The sequence below is a fragment of the Neofelis nebulosa genome, chromosome 8 (assembly GCF_028018385.1).
Source record: "Neofelis nebulosa isolate mNeoNeb1 chromosome 8, mNeoNeb1.pri, whole genome shotgun sequence".
Taxonomy (NCBI): Eukaryota; Metazoa; Chordata; class Mammalia; order Carnivora; family Felidae; genus Neofelis; species Neofelis nebulosa.
Window position 1 is genome coordinate 82565700 of NC_080789.1, and position 23358 is coordinate 82589057.

The 23358-nt window shown below is 37.8% G+C and overlaps 1 protein-coding gene across 5 annotated transcripts in view; it reads left to right on the forward strand.

Annotated features, from left to right (window-relative positions):
* ITPR2 (inositol 1,4,5-trisphosphate receptor type 2) overlaps window positions 1-23358 on the forward strand; it is a 493421-nt gene that overhangs the window by 84875 nt on the left and 385188 nt on the right. For 4 of the 5 annotated variants that reach the window (XR_009265827.1, XM_058743294.1, XM_058743295.1 and 1 more), the window contains 6 exons: window positions 13282-13397; window positions 14188-14274; window positions 16259-16417; window positions 22335-22433; window positions 22723-22806; window positions 23106-23252. Coding sequence is in view for 4 of the 5 variants with exons in the window: in XM_058743294.1 (XP_058599277.1) it covers window positions 13282-13397; window positions 14188-14274; window positions 16259-16417; window positions 22335-22433; window positions 22723-22806; window positions 23106-23252 (692 nt within the window). In the remaining variant the exon portion in view is untranslated. Of the gene's footprint in view, window positions 1-13281; window positions 13398-14187; window positions 14275-16258; window positions 16418-17389; window positions 17415-22334; window positions 22434-22722; window positions 22807-23105; window positions 23253-23358 lie in introns of those variants that run through there. The other variant, XM_058743297.1, reaches the window with a different exon arrangement.

The window sequence follows — 23358 nt, forward strand, 5'->3', positions numbered from 1 at the left end:
AAATCTAGTACATTTTAAGCACAATTTTATAATCATGCAAGGGAGAAAGGAAGAAAAGAGGAGTAATGAGAAAGTTCAGAGAAGAAATAAAGGAAATAATTGGAGAGAGTGAAATAAGAGAGTAAAAAGGAAAGAGTGAAATAAGAGAGTAAAAAGGAAGAAAATGATTAAGAAAAGGAAAGAACTTGATAAAACAAACAAACAAACAAAAAAGATGGAACGAGAGAGATCCTAAGACATGGGGGAAGAGAACAACACACACACTTGAAGTTATGGTGGAAAAAGGAGAAATAGATATGAAAGGAGAAGACAAAAAAATGCAGGGAGAAGGAAACGCCACAAGCGTTTCTTCTAGTTCCCTTGTCTTGCCTCCTGCAGCAGCCAATGTGATAGCTCATCTCTTGCTTCCGACTTCTCATGTCCAGCCTGTTTTCTGGAAGTCTCACTTTTCCTCGCACCTCCCAATTCTTCAATATTTTGCTATTCCAGCTTCCAGACAAGCAAAATAGCTGGGTTGTGTGTGTCCCTTCCATCTCCAGAGTATAAAAGCACAGACTCTGAAGTTAGGTGTTTGGCTTTGAATCGTAGCTCTGCCATTTGCTAACTCTGTGATCCTGGGCAGCACCTAACTTCATGCTCCACTGTAGAGGGGGCATGGTAGCACCACCTGTCTCCAGTTTTTCTATGAAGATGAAAGAATCCATGGGAAGCTCTTACCATAGTGCTCGGTTATTGAATGTTAACTGCTAGTGGTGTGTGTGAGTGTGTGTGTGTGTGTGTGTGTGTGTGTGTGTGCACGTGCACACGTGTGTGTTGGGGGAGGAGGTATCTCTTGGTCATCATTCCTTCTACCTTTGGTTCTTTGTTCATCTTCTTTTAATCGGGGAGTACCTTACCAAATTAAAATATTTAAGTGACAGACTATCACAACAAACATCATGCTTCTGGAACTCCAAGATATAAACACAACTGTGTTTACACATCTGGGATGTAAAGTTGGAAATAATAATAATGAATATTTATATAGTGCTTTAACTTGGAGCATTTTACCCTAATACTGACAGATATTTAGTACATGACTTACAGGATCCAGGGCCAGAATTTCCTGGTCTCTGTAATAGGCAGAAGCCCAACAAAACCATGGTGTGATAAACGTAGCTGAGCAAAGTGAGAGGTCTGGGATTTTTATCCATAAATACTGGACATGAACCCTACCCTTTCATGCCAGTCACCCCTGCCACAATTGCCATCGTATTAAACAGAAGGTAGTATTTGGAAGGGGATCCTTCCTGATGCAAGATCCCTTCTGTAGCATTTCTCATCTGCCTCTGCCTGGACGTTATTATAAAAGTTTACATGCCTATGATTAATTTGTGTTTTTTAGACTTTTCCGATTGCTAGCAATATTTTCCTTACATTTACTTTTTAAAAAAAATGTTTATTTATTTATTTTGAGAGAGAGCTAGAGAGAGCAAGAGCAGGATAGAGTCACAGAGAGAGGGAGACAGAGAATCCCAAGCAGACTCTGTCAGCGCAGAGCCCCACGCGGAGCTCGATTTCACGAACCATGAGATCATGACCTGAGACAGAATCAGGAGCTGGAGGCTTAACCAACTTAGCCACCCAGGCGTGCCTCCCTACACTTATAAATATACTTACACATTTAGAAATTTTGCTTTGGTTCTGGATCAATATGGAGAAAAAAATCTTCCTTCTTTTACATGTAGACCATCAGCTGTAAAAGTGAGATTATGCCTACTCTTTGTTTTCTCTCTTAGACAACATTTCCTAGTTCCTACCATTGTCCTCAGAGGACATGACTTCTGTATTTTGCTTGCCTTCCCATTTGCCTAACTTTGGACACAGGTAATTTGTTACACATTTTAAGTGGCATCTATAATTCAGCCTAATATTCTGTCTGAGTACAATTGAGCCCAACAATGTTCCTACTTCCTCTGGTTGCGATCCCATTCTTCTGTAAGTCAGCTTAAAATGGCTGCATCAGCTTTCAGCCGCTACATCACCGTGTTCATTTGCTGTATTTGGATTGATCATATACTTTATCATGTAAGCTTTGAGACACTTTGCTATCAGGCACTAAGCTATCAGGACACTTTGAGAGTGCAAGGGCACACAATTAATAATTAGGCTTAGGCAACAGGCATAAACCAGAGTTGTCTTGGGTGGGGATGTATGGTCACTGTAATTATATTCTTGAACTGAAGCCTAAGGTCTAGGGCTTTGTTTTTTTTTTTTTTTTTTTCCTGCTAATAATGCTTTGGCTCCCTTCTATCATCCACTTAAGCAGTTGAAGGTGTTTGAACATAAATGCAAAACTTTATACTTAGGCTTGTTTACAGTTTAATTGTGTTGATGTTTGCCCTTGTAGAGATGATAAAATCTAGATTTCTATCTGTCAAATTAGCTATTGCTTCCCAATCTGCATCATCTGAAAATCTGATAAACTTTCCTGTATATTCTTCCCAGCCATTGGTAATGTCAAAGGTGCCTTCCTCACGCCTGTAGCATCAATCCACCTCAACCTCAGGTAGCTATCAGGCTCCAACCCTAAACTGAGAGCCAAGATCTTAGCTGTTCTCTTCTCAGGTATTTGCATGTTAATACGAGACAAAAAAGACCGTTAAACCTTTCAGAACAGAAAGAATAGATTCTAATGGTTGTTTCTCTGGTATCTTGGCAGGAGTTTCCTTCTGCAGATTCTGAGCATTTTCCATATACCAGATAATAGGCGCTGAATGCGGTTAGATGCAAACATAGTAACTAATACAGGATAGGTGCTCTAGTAAAGGCAGAGGTTAAGCAGAGTGGAGGTAAAAAAGAGGAAGACAGGGGCATCTGCCTGTTGTAATTGCTTATATAAAAATTTGAAATGGCAATTAATAAAAGGATAGTTTTTCTGGATTTCAGAAGCCATTCATAGAGCAAAAAAACATTCCTTTGGTGGTCTCCTCTCCTCTTGACCACAGGATTTCTTTCTGTCTGTCTCTCTCCCTATTATATATACAATATATCCATTATAAGTACATCATATATCTATATAATGTAGATATTATACATTTGTATTAACTTATATAATATGTATACATGTAATTTGTATTTATATAATGCATATGGATACAAATATAATGCATTTGTATATATATAATATATATATTTTTGAATTTTCAGTTGTTAACTTTAACTTGTGCACATATGTACTCCTTTAGAATATTGACTTTAAATACTTTTTGTTAAATTAAAAATAGACCTACCCTATGACCCAGCAATAGCACTGCTAGGAATTTACCCAAGGGATACAGGAGTACTGATGCATAGGGGCACTTGTACCCCTATGTTTATAGCAGCACTCTCAACAATAGCCAAATTATGGAAAGAGCCTAAATGTCCATCAACTGATGAATGGATAAAGAAATTGTGGTTTATATACACAATGGAGTACTACGTGGCAATGAGAAAGAATGAAATACGGCCCTTTGTAACAACGTGGATGGAACTGGAGAGTGTGATGCTAAGTGAAATAAGCCATACAGAGAAAGACAGATACCATATGGTTTCACTCTTATGTGGATCCTGAGAAACTTAACAGAAACCCATGGGGGAGGGGAAGGAAAAAAAAAAAAGGAGGTTAGAGTGGGAGAGAGCCAAAGCATAAGAGACTCTTCAAAACTGAGAACAAACTGAGGGTTGATGGGGGGTGGGAGGGAAGGAAGGGTGGGTGATGGGTATTGAGGAGGGCACCTTTTGGGATGAGCACTGGGTGTTGTATGGAAACCAATTTGACAATAAATTTCATATATTGAAAAAAAAACTAAATGAAGATAGAGTTGAGCAAAACAGTTTGCTCGAGCTTCAAAATAAAAGGCACAACTAATAACATGTTGATGCACCTACAAAGTTTGAACACTAGTGCTATTTTATTGAACAGCAGAAGTTCAAAGAATAAAGATCATGAGAACTTCAATGTCACTCAAATACTCCATCTAATTTGGAACTTTTAAAAGCATATGTCCCTTTAAAAAAAAGTCTCTCTCTCTTAAAAACTGAGAACTGAGGGTTGATAGGGGGGTGGGAGGGATCGGAGGGTGGGTGATTGGTATCGAGGAGGGCACCTTTTGGGATGAGCACTGGGTGTTGTATAGAAACCAATTTGACAATAAATTTCATATATTGAAAAAAAAAAGAAAAAAAAAGAAAAAAATACTTTTTGTTGCATCTGTCAGTGAGAAATACATTTTACATTGTAAGCCAGCACATACACGCGCGCGCACACACACACACACTCACACACACGTACACACACACACACACAACAGAAACAAGTTCCTCAAAAGAATATTTGCTATTTACAGTGTCCTTCCCTTCCTTTCCTTTCCTTTCCCTTCTCTTCCCTTCCCTTCCCTTCCCTTCCCTTCCCTTCCCTTCCCGTTCCCTTGCCTTCCTGTTCCCTTCCCTTCCCGTTCCCTTCCTGTTCCCTTCCTGTTCCATTCCATCTCACTTCATTCAAAAAGAGCTGATTGAAGCCATATAAATTGATTTCAAACCTGGTTTGCACAATTACAATTTGTAAAACACTGTTGTAAACTTATTGTCCATTCTTGTCTCCTAAATTGTCTATAGAAGTAGATGCTTTTATCATGGTAGTAATCAATAGAAAGTTGGTCTCACTTGGGCATAAATCAGCAATGATAATGATGACTAGGACTCCATCTGTTTGTTCATATGGACAAATCACTGCCCACAAAAGACCTAGTACAATGAACTGATTTTGTTTTAGGTTTTTCCATATGAGAATAGCAGTTAATTCAGTACCTAGACAACAAACAGCAAGCAAATTCTTTCATCTTTTTTTAAAATAAATTTTTTGTACTTCTAGAAGTTCAGTATCTCTTGGAATATGGAACCAGGGAAAGCTAGACTATCATATTTTGTGTTTGGAGAAATACAGAGTGCCTTCTGTTACATTGTGGTGGGCTTTGGAGACAGATTGGTGTGGATTAAGTCTAAAAACTAGTTTTGAGACTTGAGGATAGACACCTAAAATGTGCCAGGTTTTTCTTCATTCATAAAACTAATGTTTACCTCAAAAGGTTTTTAGGAGAATTAGGGGTGCCTGGGTGGCTCAGTCAGTTAAGCATCTGACTCTTGATTTTGACTCAGGGCCTGATCTCACGGTGGTGAGATGAGCCCCGTGTAGGGCTCTGTGCTGACAGTGCGGAACCTGCTCTGGATTCACTCTCTGCCCCTCCCATGCTTGCATGTGCATGCAGGAGTGCTCTCTCTCTCTCTCAAAATAAATAAATAAACCTTATGATTATTTTTTTTTAAGTTTATCTATTTATTTTGAGAGAGAGAGAGAGAGAGAGAGCAGGGGCAGAGAGAGAGAGAGAGAGAGATGGAGAGAGAGACTCTCAAGCAGACTCCTCACTGTCAACGCAGAGCCCCATGTGGGGCTCGACCCCATGAACCATGAGATAATGACCTGAGCCTAAATCAAGAGTCAGGTGCTTAACCGACTGAGCCACCCAAGCGTCCCTACAGGCGTGAGGAAGTCATCTTTGTCATTACCAATGGCTGGGAAGAATATACAAGAAAGTTTATCAGATTTTCAGATGATGCAGATTGGGAACCAATAGCTAATTAGGAGAATTAGGAGAATTAAATGAGGAAATGTATGAGATAACCTCTGATATATAAGAGGTACTATAGAAATATACACATAAATAAGAATACAAATAAACATATAAAACTTTATATATGAAACTATTGTATATATCTATTTGTATTCTATTTGCATATACATATACACACATTTATGTATGTATAAATTCACTTCTGTTTTTTTTTTCAGACTTAATATTTGTGTAATTTGGTTCATAAACTTGCATTTAGATTTCTGAGTCAGTCTGTTTTTGACAGTCTTGATTATCAGTGTTAATATGACACTTTGAGAATGGGATAATTGATTTAAAATTAAACATTATGATTTTCTGATAGAAATTCCACTTATTTGTAGTATAATGGTTTACTTAGTGTTAAAATTTAAGCCTTGACTAGAACGAAAGTTAGCATTGATGCATTTGAATTTTATTTTTTCCCCACTCCAAATGAAGCAACATAGCAGTTTCATTTGTTTTTGTGTATTTACCCATTAATGTATGAATCAAGTGATTAATGTTTTTGAGGCTAACATCCCTATTGATGTTTTAACAATTATTTAATTACATATGCCTAGATGGCATATTTCCATGTTCATTAGTTTCTTTTGAAGTATTACAACTGTTGTAAACATACTTATATATCTTCATAACATTTCTCTAGACATTGTATTATGTTGTAAGACTGCGGTAAGAAGGAGACTGAGACACATCTCACTCTCTGACCACTGCACATACTTGCTAAATACATTAATAAATGCTTTAACAAGTCAACCTTTAATTGCCTGGAATCACATCTATTGTGAAGAAGTATTCTTAGCATTTGGTAATAAGAATGGAATTTTTTGAGGACATTGTATGTAATAATTAAACCAAAGATGAGCTAGAGATGTCAGATGGATTCTGTCTTCACATACTTAGGGCTATTGTGTTGAAGCCATATTAGATTTGTTCTTTTTCTTTTTAAAATTTTTTAACGTTTATTCATTTTTGAGAGACAGAGAGACAGAGCACGAGTGGGGGAGGGGCAGAGAGAGAGGGAGACACAGAATCTGAAACAGGCTCCAGGCTCTGAGCTATCAGCACAGAGCCTGATGCGGGGCTCAAACTCACGAACCGTGAGATCATGACCTGAGCTGAAGTCGGATGCTTGCCAGACTGAGCCACCCAGGCGCCCCAGATTAGATTTGTTCTAATTGGCCTCACAGTGTATGTGTACAATTCTAACAGCTTTTCAAGTGAGACAAATTTTGCCTCTGTATGACAAACCTGCTACTGAATGGTGTCATCACACGGTGAGACAGACATTGAATTGGGTTCAGATGATCTCCAAATTCCAGCTTGATTCCTTACCAACTTTGTAGTCTTAAGAAAAACCTTAGGATGTGTGTTCAACCACACATAGGATGCTTGGATGCCTTCCCTGGTGACTGTTTGGCCTCTTGGTGGTAGGGATGGTGAGACCACACTTGGTTTGCTCATTACAGTTTGCTCAGTTTCCCTCTCTGGGATTGGGGAGAAACAATCCAGGTTAACTCTCAGTGTCTCAAGTAATCTTTACCACCGATGTTTAGGACTCTGTATAGTGTACAAAGTGTGGGTGAACTTGTTCACATTTATAATTTATTTTGATCTAGAGATTTTATCATGAATAACCTAGGTAACTCACTCTGAGTTTTTGCTTCTTTATCTGAGAGAAGGAAAAGGTCAGATTTTATATGAAGCCCCTTGGAGTACTGACATTTCAGCAGTGTACAAGCCTTCAACTTCAAAAGGCTGTCTCTCTCTCTCTTCAGCAGTAAAATAGCTGACTTTTGCCTAGAGGAAGTTATTCTGCATTTTCATGGTTGTCCATCCAGGTATTGTGATAAACTTTAATGTTTGCTAACACCTCTAATAAATTTTCTCTGGCCTTCCTAACGTTCTAGAGTATACTTTCTCTCTTACATACCTTCTCTACACTTGGGTTAGGCCATGATCAAGGGAGGTAGATGCTTGGTTTGAAATCTCCCACTCCTAAGCAAAACAAAACAACACTCCTTTTAAAAACACACTCTAAGCATAATTTTGTACAAACACTGTATTTATACAAACACATAATTTTGTACAAACACTGTTACAATGTTCTAACATTGTAAGAGAAACTGAAAGACAAAAGAAAGCTATAGTTAAATTTTCAGCTAATGAATGTGTACCTGTCTTCCGACCAACTCTGAATTCTAATTACTAGCGTCCAATGGCCCCTTGTGTGCCTCTCCTGTACCCTAGGGAGAGTTTTCTTACTACTTTCCATTTTATCATTGGGCAGGTCCCATAATATTCATTGCACTCTGTTGCATCCTGTTTATATCATAAAGAGAAAAAGGAAAGCTCTAGAGCCCTCCCTCCCCACCTTTCTCCACGTGGAAATAATAAACCCCTTGGCAACCATGTTCCCTGTAATCAGTATGAGGTAATTTTACAAGCTGCCATGAAAGAGCCATTTGTTGAATGCCTGCTTTGTGATAGGCATTTGCTGATGGTTTAATATGTCTTGCGTCATTTAAATCTTACAACATGTTTCAGAGGGAAGAGAAATGAAACAAAGTTTTCTTTCCACTATTACCAAAGGAAGTTGCTGGCCATTACATAACTTAAACTTTGCCTTTAGGAGCCCCAAATGGAGTACTATAGATAGTTTCTGGCGGGTGCAGAAACTGCCTTAGGTACCATTATTTTAGAAAGTGCTTTTACAGGTACAAAGCAAAACATTTCAAAGCTATTTAGATAGGTGTTGTAAGTGGAGGTTTAGACCGTTTTCCTGCAAGATTTACGTGGAATCGTGTGGGAAAGTTACTTTTTTGGTATCCGCGTTATGTGCTCCATGCTTTGAATGGCTTCCATATTTTGTAGTGGAGAAACCGCTAGAATTTATAAGCATCCTAATGCTGCCGGATCTTTCAGTTTATTTTTTTTTAATTTTTTTTTTAACGTTTATTTATTTTTGAGACAGAGAGAGACAGAGCATGAACAGGGGAGGGGCAGAGAGAGAGGGAGACACAGAATCTGAAACAGGCTCCAGGCTCTGAGCTGTCAGCACAGAGCCCGACGCGGGGCTCGAACTCACGGACCGTGAGATCATGACCTGAGCCGAAGTCAGATGCTTAACCGACCGAGCCACCCAGGTGCCCCCGGATCTTTCAGTTTAAAGCGAACACTTCCGGGGTGTTTAATTTTCTTCTTCCAGAGTTGTAAAAAAAAAAAAAGTTCTAATTCTAAGGCATTGTCCTTATAATATTGCCTAACTGAATATATCATGATTTGTTGGATTACTAACATTTCCTGAACTGTATAATTTTGCAAACTTATTGGCCTTAGGTCTTCAGGTTAAGCTTCTTAAAAAATTTAACTCAGATGACTTCCTTTTATTTGTGCTTTTAGTGTTTGCTCCATGAGGCAAAACTTTTCCTTTTAAAAATTATTCCTTGAGTCTTGAAATGCTGAAGTGAATGTTGTCAACTAATTCCCAAACGACACTGAGCCACTTTTTAATTGGAAAACCCCCAGAAAACTTTTTCTTATGTACGTTTGAATTTAGAGAATGAGCAGACCAAGGAATACTAGAGGGCAGGGTGTGGAGGGGGCAGATGAGAGAGGGTGGCTCTGAAATAGCGGGATTCCTATCCTGGAGGAGGAAGAGTGTGGGAGGTCTGTTCAAAGGCTCCGCCCTTGCTGGTGGTAGGGTTTATACCTGCATACGTTAAGAGGCATTGCATGGTAATACAGGTTACCTCCTCTGCTCACTGCCGTCCTATTTCAGGGAGTTCAAGAATTTTATACAATCACACACTGTGGCAGCTCTTAAACCACAGGTGCATACACTTGTGAGTTGAGCATTTCTGGTTTGCGTTCAGGTTTAGTCCGAGACCTGTACTTCTTGTTGCTCTTTGCTGGGAGCTCTGTGAGGGTTTAGTCATCTCTTAATCTCGGTGAAGCTGTTGCTGAATGAATGAAGCAATGAAGCAATATTAATAATAATATCTTACATTTATAAGAAGGCTTTAAAATTCACAGAGTGCTTTCACACGGATTTTCTTTCTGTGACTCTCAGCAGTCCTGTGAATTAGGTGTGGCACATATCATTAACACTTTTATTATGCAATCAATTTAGAATCGGACAAAATATGTGACTAGCCCAAGACCAGTAGATTTTTTATGTTTCCTAAAAGAGGAAGAGAGAATTAAACACACACACACACACACACACCCATCACGATCACTATCACCACCATCAACAAGAAAAGCATTTGTACAGAAGTCTGTGTATGCCCTACATTCTTTCCCATCAACCAAAATAGTCCTGAGATACTAGTTCCCACACAGAAACAGATTGGTTATTTATTTACTGTAGTATGAAATGAGATGTGATCCGTGGGAGGCTGCTGAGGATGACCACAGAACCAAAGCCCTGAAAGAGGAAAGAGCTTCGGAAATCAGAGCGTTTGAAGTTGCATCTCAGACACAGTGGGTGGCAGCTCGTTCATCTGGCCACCTTCACTTTCTCTCCTTCTCACCTCTCCCCACCCCACATCTCATAGGTTATTAAGCTTGTTGCTTCTGCTGCTTTCTCTGAAGCTGTGGCTATCCCCCAGCTACCATGCAGCCCAAATTCAGATCCTTGCTGGCTCCCAGAGCGCTGGCAGGGAGCTTTCTGCTGGTCTCCTCGCCTCTTGTTCACATCATCTTTCACATGCTGTAAGAGCTTAAAATCCTGTAAGAGTTTGACATTTTCCAGGGGATAAAGTCCATTCTCCTAATCCAGCACATAGGACTCCACAGACCATGACTTCACCAAACGCTCCATTCTCATTTCACAGCCTGGGCTGTGGTTTTCCTGTATACTTAGCAGGTCCTTTGGCACTCTCCTTCTCTGTCTTTGTACTGGCAGTTGGCTCTGTTTGGCATGCCCCCCACACCCGTGCATTTGAGCCCTCTTGCCGCTGTGCTGAATTGGTGTTGGTTCTTTCAACCATGCCTTGCGTCTTCTCCTTTGGGTGGACTGTCCTGACCTCCTTGGTGAGGTTGGCCACGTGCAACTTTGTGCCTCATGGTACCTTGTCTTGAGCTCCATTGTGAAACTTCCAACACATGGTAGACGCCTGTCTCATCCACGAGACTGTGAATGTTTGGGGACAGGACCTGATTCTTAGCACCTAGCAACACAGGCAGACCAGTAAACATGGTTTGGCTGAATGTTTGGCTTCATTTCACAATAACCTCAGCCACAACAATCAGGACCACGGCACACACAGTCTGTTTGCTAGTTACCCAAAGATACCGCTAATTAGGAATGCTACTGAAGTGATCTAGAATTTACTGAAAATATTTTTTTCACTCAGAGGACCATTTCCTAATGAACTTAATTAGGAATCTGAAGTAATGGAGAGGAACATAATTTTTCTCTTTTCATGCATGGGTGGAATCAGAAGTATAGACTGCAGATTATGGAGTCAGTTCCACTTGAATATGGATTTGTGTCTACATTGTAAAAGACAATGTAGAATTCAGTCACTTGCCTACTACAGGATAGTCCGAATAGTCTGCTGCATTAAATTGGGAACATTGTTTTGGTGGTAACTGTGAACAGCCTCCATACTGGTGCTTGAAAAAAATTGTATATTCTCTTTGTAGTTACTAATATGTAGAGAATATATTTTTAGGGCTTATAAAATATGTTGCCAAGGGAAACAGTTTTCAGGTCTAGTTATTTGGTGTTCATACACATGTACCAAGTGGTAATATCTGTATCATACTGTAATTGTGATGGTCTCTCAGCCTACTTTTAGTGGTGCCTTTTAGAAGCTGTCTGTTTCCTGTTATGTATAAGATATTTACTCATCCACATCAGTAACTTTTACACCAGAAAAATAACAATTAATTTTCCGTAGCCTGTTAGTATATGGAAGGTGAGGACAATCAGTAGAATTTGTGTTTATGATTACAAGCTCTAGAAAAAGTCATTATGTTTTAATGTTTATTTATTTATTTTGAGAGAGAGAGAGAGAGAGAGAGAGAGAGAGAGAGAGAGAGAATCCCAAGCAGCCCCACTTTCAGTATGGAGCCTGATGTGGGACTCTATCCCACAAACCTTTGTGAGATCATGACCTGAGCCGAAATCAGGAGTTGGATGCTTAACCAACTGAACCACCCAGGCGCCCCTACAGTCATATTTCTTGATAATTTATGCCAGTAGAACTATAAGAGAGATTTGAAAAGAGATCAAGTCCATTATTTAATTTTATAATTATTTTATTTTATTTTTTTAAATATATGAAATTTATTGTTAAATTGGTTTCCATACAACACCCAGTGCTCATCCCAAAAGGTGCCCTCCTCAATACCCATCACCCACCCTCCCCTCCCTCCCACCCCCCATCAGCCCTCAGTTTGTTCTCAGTTTTTAAGAATCTCTTATGCTTTGGCTCTCTCCCACTCTTACCTCTTTTTTTTTTTCCTTCCCCTCCCCCATGGGTTCCTGTTAAGTTTCTCAGGATCCACATAAGAGTGAACACATATGGTATCTGTCTTTCTCTGTATGGCCAATTTTATAATTATTTTAATAGAGAATAATAGAATGAGTATATATATAGTCAAGAATGTAGCTAAAGTAGGTATTTGAGTTGACAGAATTTTATTTTTGTGATACATATTTAAAAAATGAGAGTGAACTTAAATATTAACACATCAACCAAAATAAAGTACATTTGTCATATTGAGTTAATACAATTTTTTGTGAAAAAAATGAAGGTAATGTTTGGATTTTCTGTATCACTACTCCTTTATCATAGAATTTGGGAGTTGATCTTTATTGTAGATTGTAGTCCATTTCACAAACATACAAAATCATTAGTGACGGAAGAATGGTTTACTCAAATTTCCAATTTCCTCATTAAAAAGAAAAAAATATGTTTAGCTTTTTGGCTCTGAGATGTCACCAGCTATATTATTCCACTATGATTTCCTATCTTGATATTTAGTAGTCAAGTTAGAACTATAATCCTGGTTTAGTTTTTTTGTTGTTGTTGTTTGTTTTTGCTTTGTTTTTCCCTTATAACACACTGCATCTCAGAGTTCCATGCCATGTTCACCCCAGGTATGTGGAAACTTGGGGAATGGATGACTGAAATGGGTTTTGTTGTTATCGATTGTTTCTACTTCTTGCATCACTTTGGCTGTCAAAGATACATACCATGAATGAATAATTAATGGTGCAAGGTCAGGTAAGGCAGTGAAAATCACTAATCTCATTCTCTTCACTTTCTAACACCAGGTACCCCATTATAATTAAGAAGTATCTTATAATGTAATGATTACATTGACTTGGTTTTTAAATAAATCACGCTAGCTATGGTGCCCTTTAAAAAACCAAAACTAATGAAGAAGAAGGTATTTTAACAGTCTAAATAATTATTTAGAAAGAATATTATAGGGGGAGTTTGAGTTGATTGGGAGATAGGCTTAATCTTTCTACTCAGGGATTGCAAGATTCCAATGCTAGGCTCAAAGGAAAATCTAAGAAATGCTGGTTGCCTTAGTTACAGTGTTTTTGTTTGTTGCTTTGTCATAGACTGCCTCTTTAAGGTGTGCCCTATGAACCGATATTCTGCCCAGAAACAATATTGGAAAGCTAAGCAAGCCAAACAGGGGAACCACACAGAGGCAGCCTTGCTGAAGAAATTACAGGTAAGGGCCAGGTTGCCATTTGTCTGGCTGAGGCTAGACCAAGAACAGCAATAACAAGTGATCTGTTTTGTATTTTAGTGATTTCACTTAATGCACAGAGATTTTAGAATAGAGGTAGCAGCACACTGAAAGTGGAAGAGACTTAAGTTATAGGGTGTGACCACTGATTTCCTGGCATGTAGCTAATATATTCCTGCTATTTTTTAGGGTGTGCCAGACTAATTCAAAGATTCACATCAAACTGGAAACCATTCAGAATCTCTGTAGGAGTATCAGATCCAGTTATATTTTACTTGGCATCGTACCTAATTTTTTTCCTGAAAGACTAGAAAAAGAACCGAAAGTCTGTTGCTTCTGGTTTGGGCTGAATGTAAATTTGGTAGAACTTAAATTGTGTGTTATTAAAATTCCTGTTACTTTTGAAATTGAAACTATTTTGAGACTTTTGAAATTCACCTACTGTTTCTATATTCTGCTTGGTTTGTCTAACAATATTCCTTCTGAAGCTGATTGTAGAAGACCAAAGAGCCTGGTACTTTTCTGAAATTTCCAACATAGAAGCATCCCAAGATATTTTTGGCCACATTTCAGCATTACCATGAGAGAATGATCATACTATATTATAATCATTTAATTGTTGGTTCCCTGCCCCCAGCACTAAGAGTAGAGCAATCAGCCTAATTCATTCATGGTTATCGTCTTTGTTCCTAAAATGACCCTTGTTTCTTTGTCAACTATTGTACTCTGTTTACTATGTTTCCACGATGAATATTTGCTAACCATTTTCCAGCATGCTGCAGAACTGGAACAAAAACAAAATGAATCAGAGAATAAGAAACTGTTGGGAGAAATTGTGAAATACAGTAATGTTATACAAGTAAGTCTATTTACTTTCTTTTAAAAAAAGGTGAATATTTTATGGGTAATTTGTGTCTGTTAGGAATGCCAAGCTGCATTAAAATTTGGGGATACAACAATTTGTTCTTTGATGGGAATTATGGATATTGTGCGATATTTTCAGTTGATGTTCAGCATAGTATTCTGTATGTTCGCAAATAAGTCTGGTGAGCATACACATAGAAAGTGTACTTATCCAGGTGTAGGTACAGGGTATTCCACCAAAAGGAGGAAGACAGGGAAACATACTTTCTAAAGGTCTATAGTAAAACCCTCCTTTAGAATTAGTGGGACTAACATGTAACATATGAAGCTTTATCTTTGCATTTGGTAGAGAGAGGAGTGTTCATGTTGTACTTTCAGATGGGAATTGTCTTTGAGTTGTTATTAAAAGATTTATTTCAATGAGTTGCACCACTGATTTATCTCAGCTGCATTCCTCTCCTGTGCTTCACTTAGATCTTTCAGCTCTTTACTTGGCTATTTGTTAATATGCCCCACCTTGTTCCAAAAAGAATGGAAGGCATTTTTTAAAATACATACCACGTACACTAAAATGAAATAAATAAGGCGACTGGGTCAAAGGGAAGATAGTGCTTATATGAATAAGGTGACGTCAGGGGGAGGCATATTTATAAATACCATGTTTTGAAGGCTGGACACCTTTGGCTAGAAGCCTTTTTGTTGCTGACCTTGCTGTATGGAAAGCATAATATATTATAGCCCTCACATAGGAAGTCCTTACCATAGAACTAAGTCCAGGTTCTAGAAGCACACATGTTCCCAGGAAGAAGACCAGAGAAGTATTCCTCCAATGAGCCCTCATAAAGAGGACACTGTTTCATATAGTAAGCGCTAGCCTTAACAACTTATTACAGAAAGCACTACAATGAGGTGTTTCATAGAGCTGTTTTAAAAAATAATATCGCCTGATGTTTTGTATTTGGCCAATGGCAAAATGCCAGTGTTCAGGACTGTCCAAGCGGCCCTCTGCTGGGACAAGATGAGAGTGCCTGAATCTGCAGCTCTCCTAATGTAGGACTTTATCTAATGAACGATGATACAATACCTGTGGCATGGGTGGGTTGCATGTCCCTTGAGAAATCCTCCCTAAATAGAGTTTTTCTTAACCAAGTTTTGATCAGAATTAAGTGCCAGCAAGTTGTTTCTTGTGAAGAACCTGAAGTGCAAATGTTAGCATTACCAGCTAGGGGCCAAGCTATGTGCTCTAAAAAGGTGGATTCCAAAGGAGTGGGGCTGGACCATGAGGGTTTCATCAGTTCATGAGATAATTTCTTTGTTATATTGTGGATATTAAAATGACCATTCTGTTTTGGAATGATTGCAATAATAGACAGGAAGGTTGTTTGTTTTAGCTTTCCTACTCAGTAGAATACGGTCTTGGAGAGGTTTTGCAAATGGCACCCAAAAAGTCTGAGAAATGGCACATCCATGCTCATCTGAGAAGGGAGTAGGATCAGTGAGCAGGGATTATTGAGGATGCAAAGCCTGCCTGCTCACACAGGAAGAAGTAGGGCTGTCCTTGGCAGGGATGGTTAATAACACTAAGTGGTTTGGTGCATTATTTTAGTTTCTTGGTTATTTTTTTCGTGTATGCTGTCGTGTCTGTGCAAGAATTGAAAAATGTTTGGAATTTCCTGGTCTCCTTTGGGATGCTTGGTTTTATCCTATTATTTATCAGTAGATAAAAATGGTTCAGAGGTATCCTCTGGTTTGATTTCTCCATGTGCCCAGTTCATTGGGGGCGGGGGGTGGAGGTGAAGAGGAACCCAAAGAAAGTCAGCTTGGAAATTCGATGGTGAGTGTGAAGTTTAAAAAGACCTCTTTTGTTTGACTTGCACCCCAAGTGGTGTTATGTGGGCTCAAGATATAGGTACAAACATACACATGTAATTAACAGAGGACATCAAAGAATAAAGGTGGTAATGTCTTTTTCCCTACAGCTGCTACATATAAAAAGCAACAAGTATCTGACTGTCAACAAGAGATTACCTGCTTTATTGGAGAAGAACGCCATGCGTGTGTCCTTGGATGCTGCCGGAAATGAAGGGTCTTGGTTTTATATTCATCCCTTCTGGAAGCTGAGAAGCGAGGGTGACAATGTATGTAAAAATAAAACTAAGAGAGAAACAGTATGTTCATAAAGACAATAATTCTTAATAAGTGAAAGAATCCAGGTAGCACAAAGAAATGATACGTAGTTTTCAATCGACACGTTATGTTTATGGTCGTATGTTTAATAGGTTAAAAGTATTTATTTACAGTGCAAATTGTGCTGGGGAATCACGAAAAGACAAAATTCAAATTAATTAAAAATCATCTTCCAGTTGGAATTCATGTGAAAGAATTTAAGTAATGTTAACATTGGCCGAACCTTTCAAAGGGTAAAGTTTGCTTCCTTTCTTAATCAGGAGGGAGCATGGTTGTAAGGAGAAAGCTATGCTTAGGAAATGTTGTTTATCCCTTTGAGTTAATAGAGTAACAATGCATTATGCCAGTATTTCATTTATTGGCTGTATGGTCAGCTGTTTACAGTCTATACATCTTAAAGATGCATAATGTATGAGGTGCTATAGGTGGGCGCTTGTTGATGACAGTATTGAAAATACATTTTGGAATACATGTATGTCATATCATGTAGATTTTAGCAGCTGCTAAAGTATTTTCTGCTAGAAAATTTATAGAGTAGGGAAAATAAAAATTATGTGAAATGGTTCAATACATTGTTATTTATTTTCATTTGTAATAAATGAAGTAGCAAGTGACAGTCCCTAGCACATGGGGAATGCTCCATAAATGCTGAATAACTTTTTATGAATAGAATACTTTGCAAATATTGGGTCAGGTGATCAAGAAAATAGTTGCCACTTAAAAAAATTAACATAAAATCCAAGCAATATAAAAATATAATTATTCTGATAGTTTTCTCAGTGGTTTGATTACATTTTAAATATGTTTTGGATATTTCTTGTCCTAGAAATGTCCTCTTTTATAGTGAATATTTTTTCCGGTGAATTTTGAAATATACATTCAATTCCACAGGATGCAAGCTTCATGGTTTAATTTGGTTAATAAATTATCTGATGATACCCTCTTTAGGTAAGGTTTGGGAGATGCATGGCATGCAGGAATGTAGTGCACTTTAAGTCTTGTGTTGGATTCCTTAAAAAAATAAGTCCTACATGTTTATTTTTTGGCATCAAGTGATGTGTGCTGTGAGCATGATATATATCTTAACTTCAGTAGGTAGTTAATTACAATCAACTCTCAATTATTTAGGGACTGACTATGTAGTTTATGAACAACCTATGTCTTTTGGTGCCCTTTCTTGTAATGCTTGCTTCCCTCTCCAGTCCCCCACTGAGTAGTGTCCCTGGTTGTAGATGGTCAGTGAAAATCAAACTGTGAAAAAAGCAAAACCTGAGCTCAAGTTCTGAGGGAATATGAGGAAATGATTGGATAAATTAGGGCCTTTAGATTCACTGTGGATTTTATTAATTCATTCTGTTTATTTATTCATTCTGTCTATTCCTCTCCTTGCTCCCAGATGCCTTTATAGGATCAACTGAGAGTTGAATGTAATGAACTATTTCAAATAATTAGTTGTCCTGGGGTGGGGGGAACCTACCACCCAAACACTCCATTTTGGTAAAATGGACAATGTAATTGTTAAGTGCAATATAGAAATCCTCCTTATATAGATGTGCTCCATAAAGCATGGCTAAAACAACCTTCCACATTGCTTTTTGCTGTAACAGCTCATTGTTTTTGCTCACCACTATGTAGCTATTGTGTGTGATTAAGGTTGCTGTGAAAACATAAGCACACCCATAGTCCTCTGTTTGCCACTTAAATGTATAGCAATGCTCATTTTCTTCCCCAGGAATAGGTGGCATTCCCTAGCAATAAGTATCGTTCTAAAGTTCTAAAATGTAGGAAATACTATCATGTCGTAGTAAGTGATTTAATTATTACTGATTTTTCTTAAAAGTGTATTAAGCTAAGAAGAAATTGAAAGGTTCAAAGGACTTTTAAAATTATACTTTACCATTTAGCAATTAGTAAGTTGTGATTTAGGTTGTAAGTATCCAATAAGATGTTTGGTGACTGAAATGAAACTTAAGAACGAGGCTGATGAGGGGCGCCTGGGTGGCTCAGTTGTTTGAGCTTTTGATTTCAGCTCAGGTCATGATCTCACAGTTTGTAAGTTTGAGCCCCATGTTGGGTTCACTGCTGTACTCTCTCTCTGTCTCTCTCTCTAAAAATTAAACAAACATTAAAAAAAGAAAAAATGAGGCTGATGATAGTCTGGGGAGAAAAATGCTCATATCCTCAAAAATGAGCGGTTTCTATCATTTAAGAACACTTATGCCATATCTTACAGAATTGTCAGTTGGATGGGTTTTGGGGAAAAAGAGATTCAAGGACCCCTCAACTTTCAGCTGTATAGAAGCTCTTCCTTGCTGTTGAATATTTAGAAAGTCATTGGGGATAGCAGAGTATGTAAATATTTCATTTTCATTTATTTTCCCAAGATTCAATGTTTGTTTTTTCAATTTTCAACTTTGATCTAAGAAGTTATTACTTCTTAACCTTGATGGTAGATTTTAAAAAGGAGAAAAGCCCAGATCTTCCTCCAGTCAAGAGAAAAATTCAACTCTTAGGGAAAGAGCCTCTTCAAATAGCAAGTAGATTTTGCTATTTTGCAAAACTAGGTCTCTTGGAATTCTAGCAAAGGTAGGACTAGATCCCTGGTGTTTTGGTTTTTATTGCAGTGTTCTTTTCACCAGGCCAGGTGCCACTTCAAAAGAAGGGTAGCTGCCAGTGGCACTGTATTGCTCTTTATTTGCAGTAAAATCTCAACTTGAATCTTACATGACTGTTGCTTAGAACCAACAGAAGTGCTTTTGAAATTGGGATTTTTAAAAGATGATTTTGTACTAGGGTGGGTGTGTCATGCCAGAAAATGATTGCAACCTCAAGTTCTGTATTAAATACATAGCATCTGGGAAGGCATCTGACCACATTGGTGGATCAGCCCCAAGTTCCATATTTACCACTTTATCCAATTAGGTGTAAGTTCCCCAAGAACAGGGATTATTTCTCACATGTTTGTATTCTTTTTGGCACCCCTTACTGTTCTTTTTATTTCTTTTGATTAGTATCTTGTCCATTTCATTTGCAAGTTGTTGTTTTGTTTGTTTTGTTTTTGTTTTGTTTCAGCTTGGTTACTCAAAGTCACCATTATCAAGAACAAGACAGAGGACTTGGAAATTAGTGAATTAATGTTAGATTCTCTTTGTGAATACCATTCTTATGAAACCTTGGTGCTTGGAACATTTTGGTTATATGGCTGGTCTCTTAAAAATATACAGTATAAGGGGCGCCTGGGTGGCTTTGTCGGTTGGGCGTCCGACTTTGGCTCAGGTCATGATCTCACGGTCCTTGAGTTTGAGCCCCGCGTCGGGCTCTGTGCTGACAGCTCAGAGCCTGGAGCCTGTTTCAGATTCTGTGTCTCCCTCTCTCTCTGCTCCTCCCCAGTTCATGCTTTGTCTCTCTCTGTCTCAAAAATAAATAAAAGTTAAAAAAAAATTTAAAAAATATACAGTATAAGACTTTATGGGTGGTGTTTTGAAATAAATAGAACATATGGATTAACCCAAAGCTTACAGAAAAGTACACTAAAATAGTAAGACTTAGGTCAGTGGATATAGGTGCAAACAAAAATATTCTTTTAATTGAAAAGACACAGCTGAAATATATCATTATATTTAGTAGCTTATTGACTAATATTTATATGATGCAGATGAGAATGACATTGTAAACCAAATCCAGTTGTTCCTTAAGAAATTGGAAGGTCAGACACAGCACTGGCAAGATGTGTATTAAATCCCAGTATTTGTGGTATGGATGATGATGTGGACTTCTGTCCGGCTCTGAGAGTTAGAGCCACTTTGATGTCATGTGCAGTAAGAAGTGTGTGTGTGTGTGTGTGTGTGTGTGTGTGTGTGTGTGAGTTGTAGAAGGGGATGTTGGAAATATGTTTATGTCATGTTGGCTTTTGTATGTTTTTGTTTATTTAATTTTTAAAACTACTTACCAATTTTGGTTCACAGAAAGCAATACAAAGATGTTTCACTTAAAGTCTCTTACCCTTTTTTCCATCTCCCCAGTTTTTGCCCCCTGCACCACAGTTAACCTCTGGAAAGATTTTTTATGCATGTACTTTTACTCCTTCCCTCTCCTTTTAACACAAATAGAGCCCACTCTGTTTCCTCACCCTCTCACTTAACATCTTTTCTTGGTGGTGTTCCCTTATCTGTGCATAGAGAGCTTCTACAGTGGCTTTTGTGAGTTAGGCACCAGCACCTGACTGATGATGACTTGAAAGGCGGGTGATTAACACAGACCATTCCTAGGAGAGACCAATTCTAGAAGCTACTTCTGCAAACTAAGAACAACTGCCCTTCGCTCGAATAGTGAACTTGAAGCTCCTCTATCATATTTGAATCTCCAGATATAGTTTGTGACAGCAGTACTATGTGTAAATGTAGACTCCTGTATATAACCCACAAAATCTTAATTTATATTGGAAATACGAAATTATGTTCCTGAAAGTCTTGGTCTAGGTTAAGATACAGGAAGAAGTTTTGTTTATTCTTATTTTCTGAGTCCTGATTTGCTTTTCAGTTTTCTCTCAAATTAATGTATTCTCATATTCAGTTGGTACAAAATATGCAAAGAGAGGTATTGTTTTTCATTTCTGAGATGGTAAGAAATTTCATATGAGAATTAAGAGTATACGTCCTACAATAATAAGTCTTCTAATGGATTGTCACAAGAGAGACTTTAATAATTCCAAAATTAAACTGTTCATTATCATTAAGAAAACATAACTGTATTTCCCACAATTTGAATTACGAATATAAATTCTTAAAAAAAATTTTTTTTTACATTTATTTATTTTTGAGAGACAGAGACAGAGCACAATCAGGGGAGGGGTGGGGGGGGGACACAGAATGCAAAGCAGGCTTCAGGCTCTGAGCTGTCAGCACAGAGCCCAATGCGGGGCTGGAACCCATTAACCATGAGATCATGATCTGAGCTGAAGTCGGACGCTTAACTGAGCCACTCAGGCGCTCCTATGAATAGAAATTCTTGAGGGTAAATTGGTCATCGTTAATGATAACATAGATGAAAAATCAACTTAGACTTACTTGTCTAGAGCATTTCTACCAAAACCAATTAAAAAAATATTATGTATATTTTAATTAGTTTTTTAAGTGATCTCTACTCCCAACATGGGACTCAAACTTATGACCTGAGATCAAGGGTTGCGTGCTCTACCGACTGAGCCAGCCAATCAGTAGAGTCAGTGTTTTAGCTTTTTTTTTTTTTTTTGACTTAAAAATGAATACCAAGTTTAAAGAACAATATTAGTTTGGGATGTTTAACATAAAAGTCAACCAGGTGCTTAAGGACCAAACAATAAACATATTTCTACCAGGTCATACCTAATTGTGCATTTCCTGAATCCAGATGGCATTAGAATGTTTAATAGATTTCTGAGATTATGGGAAGGATCAAATTTCACAGACTTGTTTTTAATTCCCTAGATAATACACATGTATGACATTTTCTCCTCGCGCTTGAAGTGGTTCAAATATTTAGGCAGATTGTCTGTGGCGGATGTATTCACTCTCTTTGGTGTGCACATGGCAAGAACCTCGTGTTGAGGCGAATTGTCCTATTTATCGACATTAAAAAAAGTTCTTACTGAAATGGGAGACTAATAAGAAAAGGATCTACACTGGCTTTATGAATCCAGGCTGATAGGCATTATGAAGATGATTACATGATCATTAATCAAAAGACATTTTACCTCAAGGAGAAAAAGAATTGAACTAAGATTTGTGTGTTAGGTCAATAATGAGGACTTCTGTGCAGTTGTTTTGAGCTTCATACGGAGCACCACAGATCCACTCAGTGTCATGGTTGCAACTTATTTCTGATTCCTAGATTGTCGTAGGCGACAAAGTTGTTTTGATGCCCGTGAATGCAGGACAACCACTGCATGCCAGCAACATAGAACTTCTGGATAATCCAGGGTGTAAAGAGGTAAGTTCAGGTGGAAAGAAAATGAATTTTATATTCATTGTGAGAGAAAAAAAAGTCATGTAGCTTCATTTATTGTTTTCATGAGCATAACCCCAGTTATAGTAATTAATATTCCTAAGATCCACGTAGATAATGATTGCTAGTTTTGGATGGTATTTGTATTGAGGTACATACCTCATTGTCCAAAGTTATCTTTTTTCTCTCTTTTTAGAGAGAAAATTTTGGAGGAATAATTTCTGGTACAAAACGGAATGCATAGTTTTATAACTTAACATTTCTTCATTAATAGGTGAATGCTGTTAATTGCAACACGAGCTGGAAAATCACTTTATTTATGAAATATAGTTCCTATCGAGAGGATGTACTAAAAGGGGTAAGTATGTGCTACATGGAACATTTGCCGGAAGAACTGAAGGTAGTCTTACTGAAATTCTACATGCGAAACCTGTGTATTCACTAGTATTCATACTTCAGAAGATGGTTATAGACCTTAATACTCACACTGAGTGTTTCATTGAGTTTCCCTCTTTTTGGAATGTATAAATAATCATTAAAAGCCAAGTAACTAGCAGAAGGGTACAGAGTATAAAAACCAGAAAGAGACATCTGCTTCATATGTCTATTTGTTCAGAATTTTCTTGGAAATACAGTTTTATTTTCCTGTTTTCCTAGGGTGATGTTGTTAGATTGTTTCATGCAGAACAAGAGAAGTTTCTGACTTGTGATGAATATGAGAAAAAACAACACATTTTCCTTCGTACAACCTTGCGTCAATCAGCCACTTCTGCTACTAGTTCTAAAGCACTCTGGGAAATAGAGGTGTGTAAATATTTTTGTATTTTAGTAAGTATTTATATAAAAAATATATAAATTTACTGGTAAATCAGATTTACTAGGCTGATTATTTTATTATTATAGGCATCAT